This window comes from Caenorhabditis briggsae (genome assembly GCF_000004555.2).
Source record: "Caenorhabditis briggsae complete genome, chrI, whole genome shotgun sequence".
Taxonomy (NCBI): Eukaryota; Metazoa; Nematoda; class Chromadorea; order Rhabditida; family Rhabditidae; genus Caenorhabditis; species Caenorhabditis briggsae.
In genome coordinates, this window is record NC_013489.2 from 13,050,612 (window position 1) to 13,060,657 (window position 10,046).

The following is a 10,046-nucleotide window of genomic DNA, read 5'->3' on the forward strand; positions in this document are numbered from 1 at the left end:
AAGGGGCGTGTCCCTTTGCAACCTGCAGGCGCGCCCACGTTTTATTGAATAGACAATAGTTTCTGCTCAAATGAACTGACACTGAATTTTTTGAATTTGTCTTGTTTTGTGCTTCAAAATGAGTATGAACATGACCCATTTTTCTCAATTTCGATTTTTCGATGGTCCATGCGCCTTTAAAGTCGAAAATTCGAAATCGAGCAATATAGGCCGTGTTTATACTCATTTTGAAGATATTCACAAGAAAAATCTAAAAAATTAATTTTCAAGTGATTTGGGCAAAAATTGAGTTAGTTAAGTCCGAAATTCATTTTTGGTCCAGAATTCAAAATGGTAATATCTTGTCCAGTTTTGGCCCAAAGAGTTTGAAACCTAGTTTTTTGAATTTTCCGCGTTTTGTGCTTCAAAATTAATATAAACACGGCTATAACTACTGTGATTTCGGGCTAGGTACAGTAGTCCAAATTTAAAGGCGCATGAACCTTTGAGGAATCCAAGGTAAGAAAACGGGTTGTGTTTATACTCATTTTGAAGCTGTCAGCAAGCCAAATACGATAAACTAAATTTCAAATAATTTGGATCAAAATATGAACATCAAATTTCAACTCAAAAAATGCAGGAAAAATACAAGGGCCGGTACAACAACGATTATTTGCTGAAATCCCTAAAAAATGGGAGAAACTGACTGAAAAAAAACCGAAACAGTTATTTTTCGGACGTTTTGAAAACAAAAGTTCGCATGCAATCATTTATTTGAATAAATTTCCAGAAACAATTATCAAAAATCGATTGGTGGTTCTCCTGACGGTTGTCCAACCGACAGGAATTGCTGAAAATGGTTTCTTAGAAATTTTGGAAATTCACAAATTTCAAAAAGTTTACTATATGGTTTAAAGCATGGAATATAGGGCAATCGGCACAGTTTCCGTAGTATTTTTAGAACCAAAGTATCCTTGCGAATGAATAGTCAGGTCTGTTTTCTGGAGAACTTTTTCTTTTTTTTTCACAAAATTTTATTGAGAAATTAGGAAAATCTGGCTAAAAATGGTGTAGAATTGCAGTTTTCAGAACGCAAAAATGTCAATTTTGAAGCGAGTTACAATCATTTTTATGTGATGGCCTAGAATTTTCAATTTCTAGGCCACTGGTTACAAACTGTTATAACTTGCTTCAAAATTGACATTTTTGAATTTTAAAAACTGGAATAGAACCAGCAAAAAAAATTCAATCTAGTGATATTAACTTTGACCAAGTTTTCAAAAAGGGGACATATTCTACCAAAGAGGTCCAACAAATTATATACATTGAATGCGGAGCCAAGTTACGATTTCATGTGTTTTCTTGATTGATCATACTATGAATAATAAATACTTGAATTTCGCAAAATATTCTTTCTTTTGTGCTGAATAAAATGCAATTTTTCAACTCAAAATAGTCAATTTTAAAGGGATTTACACTCATATTAAAGTTAGTGGCCTAGAAAACCAAATAAAGCAAAAACTCGGCCACTGTTCATTCTAAGTTGTTAAGCATGTTTAGCTCAAGCTATTACAGTTTTTAGAACGCAAAAATGTCAATTTTGACGTGAGTTACATTGCTTTTTATGTGGTGGCCTAGGATTTTCAATTTCTAGGCCACTGGATACAAACGGCTGTAACTTGCTAAAAAATTGAGATTTTTCAATTTTAAAAGCTGTAATAGAACAAGAATAGAAAGCGAAATCGACTGATGTTAACCTTGGCCGAGTTTTCAAAAAATTAGGTTTTCTAGGCCACCAAATTTCAAATGGTCATAACTTGGCTCAAAGTTGAAAATTGTTGATTCTGAAAACAGTTTTGAAATACTGAAAAGCTAAAAAACAGTTACCGCAATTTGAATGTTGTCTGGAAAAATGAAATATGACATTGAAGGACAAGCAAAACCGTCAAGCACGAATTTTGATCAAAAGTGAAATTTTGGGCCTTCTCCAAAATAGCACCCAAAATCGAGTGAAATTCCTTATGATTTGAAAAGTATTGTACAACATTCTTCATATCAATAAGCACAGAAGGGCATTTGCATTTATCCGGTTTATTGGCTGCAAGAACAACTACAGTAACCCGAAAATCCAATTATACCTACCGTAATCCACACATACAGCATCCATCTTGTCAAAAGTCTTCATTTCGGACCCTTTTTCTATTATCCATTTCTGTTTGTATGGGTCACAGAATCCGTCAGCAGCATAGGCTCCGAACGGAAAAATTTAAAATTACAAAACTTTTTTCGAAATTGAAAAATTTCAATTTAAGCCAAGTTATGACCATTTGAAAGTTGATGGCCTAGAAAACCAAATTTCGAGAAAACTCGGTCATTTTTATTATCATTCGATTCTATATATCTTACTGGTTCTGATCATGTTTTAAAAATTCAGAAATATTGATTTTGAAGCAAGTTACAGCCGTTTGTAACCGGTGGCCTAGAAATTGAAAATCCTAGGCCCCCTTCGTAACTCGCCTCAAGATTAAGATTTTTGAGTTCTGAAAACTGTATTACCTCTAGCTAAATATGTCTCACAATTATAAATAAATCGCGGCCGAGTTTTTGCACCATTTGGTTTTCTAGGCCACCATCTGTAACTCCCTTCAAATTTGACATTTTTTATAATTTTTTCATAGCATTAAATGTGGCCTAGTTTCGGATTTCTAGGCCACCACTTATCATATTCGCGCCTTCCTTATCAAAAATGACCAAACTACTGTCTCCTTCACAGTAAACGGATACTGAGCAATCATCGATCTCTATAATTGGTTTGCTAATTGGATAATTAGTCAAATTTTTATAAAAATCCGAGTTTCCCACAGTTTCTTGAATATTCGATTGATCCAGAGCCATAGTAAGACATTCACATTTTGCTTCAAAAGGATTACTGTAGTTCTGGATTACTGTAACACCTACGTGGAACTGAGAATCGGATAACTAGGCATCCATGGATTACTGTAGGAAATAGGAGAATTAAGAGAATTGGGGTCATCGTTGGAAATGAAATGAATTGGGTGGAAGTGATTGGGAATGGTTGGAAAATTTGAATAATTAGCATAAAATTTGAATTTAATTTTAATAAAAAATTGAAAGTCAAAAATCTCAGCCAGACATTTGATGGCCTAGAAAACCAAATTTTGAGAAAACTCGGTCAAGTTTTATATCAATCGATTTAACTTCTCTTGTTGGTTTTATTACAGTTTTCAGAATTCAAAAATGTCAATTTTGAAGCAAGTTACAGCCGTTTGTAACCAGTGGCCTAGAAATTGAAAATCCTAGGCCACCAGATGAAAGTCATTGTAACTCGCTTCAAAATTGACATTTTTTAGTTCTGAAAACTGTATCAGTTTGAACTAGACAAGCTTAACAATTTGAAATTAATCATCGCCGGGTTTTTTTTAACTTTTTGGTTTTCTAGGCCACCAACTTTAAGGAGTGCTCAAAATTCGTAAAAATAACCCTTTTTCCAGTTTTTTATTACTATGTTCTCCTATATTTTATTTCTTCCTCTGACGTCTTATGTCAGAGGAGTTGAAATAACCCCAAAAACCCCAAAATTTCCTCCTTTTTGATGTCCTTGAACCCCTCAACATCGTCCATTTTCTCTGGAATTTTCCCCAAAATGTTCCTTATTTATTTGGCTATTTCTACAGTAATCCTCTCCGCTCCAACAATTTTTTCCGCACTAGACGGTCCTGTGGATACTGTAGATATCACTGGATTTTCGAAATGCTCGTCCACTTCTAGATGGTTCCGCACTCAATTTGTGCCATTTTTAAAGGAGTTTCAGCCTTTTCCACGTGGATTATCTATCACTTATCACCCGTTATCAATTGGTTCGGGGAGTAATAATGGGTCAAAATAGTAAGTAAATTCGAAATAAGGAGCGTGAGAGATTCAAAATGAGTATAAACAAGCCTAGGTTAAAATTTATTTGAATTTTGGTATATGGCCTAGCCGGCATAGTTTTGGTCCAAACACACTGAAACTTAGTTTTTCACGTTTCCCGTGTGGAGAGCTTCAAAATGAGTATAAACATGACTCATTTTGCTCAATTTCGATTTTTCGATGGTCCATGCGCCTTTAAGTTTGGATTACTGTACCTTTTTTCAAAATTGAGCAACATAGGCCGTGTTTATGCTCATTTTGAAGCTCTCAACGTGACAAATTCAGAAAATCTTATTTCAAGTGATTTGGACGAAAATTGGGTTAGATAAGTCCAAATTTCATGTTTCGTTCAAAATTTCAAATTGCCATATTTGGCCAAGTTTTGATCCAAACCATATGAAATAGATTTTTTGAATTTTCCGCGTTTTGTGCTTCAAAATGAGTATAAACACGACCCATTTTGCTCAATTTCGGTTTTTCGATGGTCCATGCACCTTTAAAGGCGAAAATTCGAAATCGAGCAATATAGGCTGTGTTTATACTCATTTTGAAGCTCTTGAAGCGAAAAATTCAAAAACTTAGGTTTCAAAAAACTTGGATCGAAATGGGCCGAGTTAGGCCGGCCTAAAGACTAAAAAATTCAAAATTTTTAAACCTAGGCTTGCTTATACTCATTTTGAAGCTTTTTTCCTCCCAAATGCAAATTCCTCACTTAAACATTTCAAAGTCCCTCCAAGTTTCCAGTGCCACGTGTGAGAATGGCTGGCTCGAGTGTCAGCTCAACAAGCTGCAATGTTGCTCCAAAAAATACATGCAGAACCAGAATCCAACAACTTTATTGACTACAGTAGCCTGTATACAAGGCAAGGATACTGTAGACCAGGCGCTACAGTGCTTGGCGGAAAATTCAAAAAATCTGTGAGGATTTTTGAACTTTTTTCAAAATTTTTTTTCGAAATTAAAAATTATTTAACTTAAAAATGCAAAAACTAATTTTTAAAATTTTTTAGAATCAAAAAATGTGCAAATAGTGCTGAAGGAGAAGCTTTGCTGCTCGCCGAGCCGTTCCCCCACAACGATTCTATTGTCAGTCTTTAATTTTTGAATTTTTTCAAGATTTAGCGCCAAATGTGAATTTTCAAATTAAAAAAAAATTTTCAGGCTCTCCCTTGGATCAAAATCAATGGAATTCGAAGTTACGAAGCCACTAAACACTTTAAAACTGTAATTTGCACATTGAATTCGGTTAAAGACACAGAAAATTGTTTGAAAGTTGTTAAAAATTAATAAATTTGTTTTTTTCTCTTTTTTTTTGCAGGAAATTGACTGGAAATCGCTGAAAATCGGCTGATTTTGCTGAAAATTAATTTAATTATTTTCAAGTTCCCTCCAAAATCTGGTTTTGCGCCAGACGGAGTTGCTGGCGCGTTTCGCGACACCTGCCTTTGAAAATTGGCGCCAAACAATGGTTTTTGACTTTTGAATTTGGGCGCCGGCGGCAGGCATTTTCTTTCATTTTCGGCTTTTTGGCCCAAAATTTTCATTTTTTCGTATTTCCAGACTATTTTTTCGGGTTTTACAATCATTTTTAGGTCGAAACAGCCTAAATTTCCACCGGAAGTCCCATTTTTCACCTTTCTTCGAATTTCCACTATTTTCCCTCATTTTCAACGAGTTTTCAGGTAAAAAAGACCACAAAACTAACCAAAATGTCACTTTCGGAGACAAAACTCTCTCGCGACAACACCGACGACGGGAAAGACGACGCGGGACGCCTTCAACAGTACAAGAATCTCACTAAGCATGAGGTACTGCTGAAATTCCATAATTTTTGGGATTTATGTGATTTTACCCCATTTTTGAATGAAAAAGAGCGATTTTAGAATTAAAAACCCCTCAAAATCCTCAATTTTCCACCCAAGAATGCCTATTTTTGGTATTTTGTCCGATATTCTGTTTGAGATTCTTCTGGAGCAGAAAATAGCCATTTTTAGGCAATTTTAGGCTCAAAAATGCGATTTTAAAGTCAAAAAAACACCCAAAATCCTCAATTTTCCATCTAAAAATGCTCAAATTTCTTCAGGAACTCCGTCGTCGCCGAACCGAATGCAGTGTGGAGATTCGTAAACAAAAAGGGGCGGATCTGATGATGAAACGTCGTAATATCATTGATAACGAAGATGATGATTTGAATGAATGCGAATCAGAGAATGAGGATAAAGATAAGCTGAGCAATGGCAATCAAATGAGCAATACGAATCGATTGTCAAACGATGAAATCAAGCAAATTCTGTCGTCGAATCCATCTGAAGACGATATGATTCGATGCTTCGAATCACTCAGAAAATCTCTCTCGAAAACCAAAAATCCACCAATCGATGACGTCATTCAGTCGGGTCTTATCAATGCTCTCGTTCAGGCACTTCGTGTTCAGGTACAGTAATCCCGAGAGCTTGAAATGGCTTGAAAATGCTAAAAATGGTCCTAAAAACCTCGAAAATCGGCTAGAAATGACCTAAAGTTCGATTTTTCGACTGGAACACGAAAAATTGTCTAGAAATGTAATATAGAATGGCTTAAAATGCTGAAAATTTTTAGAAAAATTGATTAAAGAGAAGGTCTGGAAGGGCTCAAAATACTAAAAATGGGTCTAATTTTTGCTTGCGAAGGTCTAAAACCTTGCAAATCGGTTGAAAATGGCCAAAAACGCTCTAAATACTAGATTTTTCGGGTTCTGACGGAAGATCCCAAAAATTGGCAAAAAATTTAAAAATAACGATTTTTTGCGTTTTTAAAGAGAAAATCTGATTTTTAACCAAGAAATGATGGAAAAATCTCGAAAATCGACAAAAAATGACCTAGAATGTTCGAAAAACTCGTTTTTCTGGGTTTTTTCCGACTGAATTTCGAAAAATTGACTGAAAATGTGGTCTGAAAGTGCTCAAAATGCTAAATATGTGTCTAATTTTGGCTTGGAAGGATCTCAAAACCTTGAAAATGGGCTTAAAATGACCTATAGTTCTCAAAAATAGGCAATTTAAGCCGATTTTCGAGGTTTTTAGACATTCCCAAGACCCCATTTCGTCGCTAATTGCCCTTAATTGCGCTCCTAATTATCTCATATTCTGGAAAATCGAGATTTCGACGGGAATCAAGGGAGTTTGAACCCATTTGGTGGTCGTTTTGAGCCGATTTTCGAGGTTTTTAAGCCCTTCCAAGACTTTGTTTTTTCGCTAATTACACTCTCTTAATTATCCTAATATTCTCTAGATTCTAGACCCATTTTAGGCTATTTTTATGGAGATTCTGTGGATTTTCCGAGATTTTGGCCATATTTTATCAATAATAATTAATTAAACCATCTTGAGCACTTTCTAGGACATTTTCAGCCGATTTTTGAGGTTTTTAGGCTCTTTCAAGACCCCATTTCCTCGCTAATTACTTTCTTAATTACCCTAATTAATTAATTTGCAGAACAAACGTGAGACCGAAGTATTTGAGCATTCTAGGTCATTTTTAGCCGATTTTTGAGAAAAATACCGATACTTTAAGCAATTTAGATCATTTTTAGCCCTTCAACACCCCATTGCCATACCAGGATTTTCAGAATTTTTGAGAACATGTTGAGCATTTTAGGGTCATTTTCAACCGGTTTTTGATGTTTTAGGCCCTTCCAAGACCCCGTTTCCTCGCTAATTACCCTCTCTTAATTACCCCAATCAATTATTTTACAGAACGATCGTGTGCAATACGAAGCGGCGTGGGCGCTGACCAACATAGTCTCTGGAAGCACTTCGCAAACGATGTCAGCAGTGGAGGCAGGTGCATGTGCTCCTTTGATTGAATTATCGTGTCATTCGGATGGACAAATCGCCGAACAAGCACTATGGGCAGTTGCCAATATTGCCGGTGATTCTGCGCAATTACGTGATTACGTGATTGAATGTCATGGTGTTGAGGCACTGATGCATATCATGTCCCGAATCGATCAATTCACCACTTCACACGTTCGTACCATTGCGTGGGCGTTCTCCAACATGTGTCGACACAAGAATCCACACGCACCGCTTCCAGTGCTGAAGGTTCTCGCGAAGGGACTCGCTGTCCTGGTCAAGGTAATTTTTCGGAATTTTTGAGAGTAATTTGGATCTAGAAGGAGCCAAATAGATCAAAAAACGTCGACATTTTGAGCTAAAATTGCATGATTTGGGTCTGAAAAGAGTCCATTTTTCGCTCATTTTTAGCTCTAGAAACTCGAATTTTCATCAATTTTTCAACCCCAAAACACCGGAATTTTTGAATTTTTTGCTGATTTTAAGCTCTAGAAATCCAAATTTTCATCAATTTTGGAGCCCAAAATCCTCCTATAAATCTTTCTCTGCTTGCGGAATTTTTGAATTTTTAGCTGACTTTCACCCCCAAATCCCCATATTTTCAGCACTCGGACCGTCAAGTTCGTCAGGACGCGTGCTGGGCGGTGTCCTATTTGACCGATGGACCAGACGAGCAGATTGAATTGGCCAGGGAGAGTGGAGTATTGTCGACGATTGTGTCGTATTTGGATGAATCGGAAAATCTGATTGCACCAGCATTGCGAACACTTGGCAACGTGGCAACTGGAAATGATTCATTGACTCAGTCAGTTATCGATTTGGGTGTCTTGGATCGAATGGTCCAATTGATGGAGAAGACGAGATCGACGAGTATTATGAAGGAGTGCTGTTGGTTGATCTCCAATATCATTGCTGGCACTCAGAAACAGATTCAGGTACTGCCCCCTTTTTTTTGACTCCGGGACGTTTCGAAACTGCGACGTTTCAGAACTACGACATTTTTGAAATGCGACGTTTTAGAACCACGATGTTTCAGACCTTTTCTGCATTTTTGTATAGTGATTTTTGCACACCAAATGAGCATTGCTCATTTCAATTTTGTGTTTTTCTCAGGGCTGTCCAAAACGGCGGCCGGGCCTCGGCCGGCCTCGAAAAAGCCTCGGCCGAAGAAAAAAGGCCTCGGCGCGCTCCATTGAGAAAAAGCCTCGCGAGGCCTCGGCCGGCCGAGGCCGGCCTCGCAAATGTGACTACGGTCAGCAAGTCGCATATTTTACGACAAGTTGCGTTTTTTTTTAATTTTTTGTTTTTTCTCGCTCTTTTTCAGCAAATCACGCATTTTTCGAGAGTTTTCTCGATTTTTCCATCGATCTGTGGCGACATGAACATTTCGAACGCCAGTGATGGTCGGTTTAAGCCGATTTATTCATTTGTTTTAACCGTTATTCAATTTCAGACACAATTCAGATGCCTCAATGGTTCATTGATCCCAACAAAACCGATTGTGAATTAGTGATAAAGAACAAAAAGGAAGGATTCGGCGGTTTTTATGCTAGTTGAAATTTTTTTTTTGTTGAAAAAATTAGTTCTTTTTCAGAAAAAAATGCACTGATAAACAGGGATACATGCGAGTGGTTTTTGTTCATCATGCAACCGGCGCAGAGAACGCCGTCAAATTTTTGAAGTATGAATCTTGCTCGAGCATTATAGGAGATAACGGTGGCCATTTGCAGTAGGTCTCGATACCATTCATTTTGTAGCCACCTATTTGAATCCTCCGTCTAAAGATTTACATGAGTTACAATTGAGATACGATCGGCATCAGGTACTAAAGAAAACGACGAACACTGTAACATGAACTAGTGTGTAAATTTCAGATTCCGATTGATATCGTGAACGATGCTCAGAAGCTTCTGGACGATTTGGGAAAAAGTTTTGAGGAAATGAGATATCAGGCGCCACCACAAAGCCAACCACCTGCACGTCATCTCACTTTCCTTCAACGTACTCTGGGCGGATCAAGCGCCCCAAAAAGCAGTTCGCTTCATCAAGAACAGCAGCAATACGAGAGAGACACCAGAAGTATGCCTGCGTCGAAATTTTGGCCTCTGGCAAAAAGCTCCTATCCAATTTTGCACGAAATCGCCCAAAAAGTTCATGCGATTCAAGCTTCGGAAGCAGATGTAGAAAGATCTTTTTCAATCATAAAAAACTTGTACACACCAAATCGTCAGAGCCTGGACTTAAAAATGCTGGAAAAGTTGATTGATTCTCAAAGAAAAAGATCGATTCGACACAGGCGAGGGA

General features: G+C 37.1%; 2 protein-coding genes across 2 annotated transcripts in view; both read left to right on the forward strand.

Annotated features, from left to right (window-relative positions):
• Positions 1–130: 130 nt before the first annotated feature.
• Positions 131–262, forward strand: CBG26692 (the record flags this gene model as incomplete). Its single annotated transcript, XM_045241412.1, has 1 exon — positions 131–262. One exon carries the CDS (start codon positions 131–133, stop codon positions 260–262), a length of 132 nt encoding a protein of 43 aa, XP_045100685.1.
• Positions 263–5,618: 5,356 nt separating this feature from the next.
• CBG24181 overlaps positions 5,619–10,046 on the forward strand; it is a gene marked incomplete at both ends in the record, with an annotated part of 5,416 nt that continues 988 nt past the window's right edge. Inside the window, 7 exons of the mRNA XM_045241413.1 lie at positions 5,619–5,717; positions 5,993–6,343; positions 7,644–8,024; positions 8,348–8,677; positions 8,731–9,145; positions 9,196–9,290; positions 9,617–9,922. Coding sequence (XP_045091265.1) covers positions 5,619–5,717; positions 5,993–6,343; positions 7,644–8,024; positions 8,348–8,677; positions 8,731–9,145; positions 9,196–9,290; positions 9,617–9,922 — 1,977 coding nt within the window. The remainder of the gene's footprint in view (positions 5,718–5,992; positions 6,344–7,643; positions 8,025–8,347; positions 8,678–8,730; positions 9,146–9,195; positions 9,291–9,616; positions 9,923–10,046) is intronic.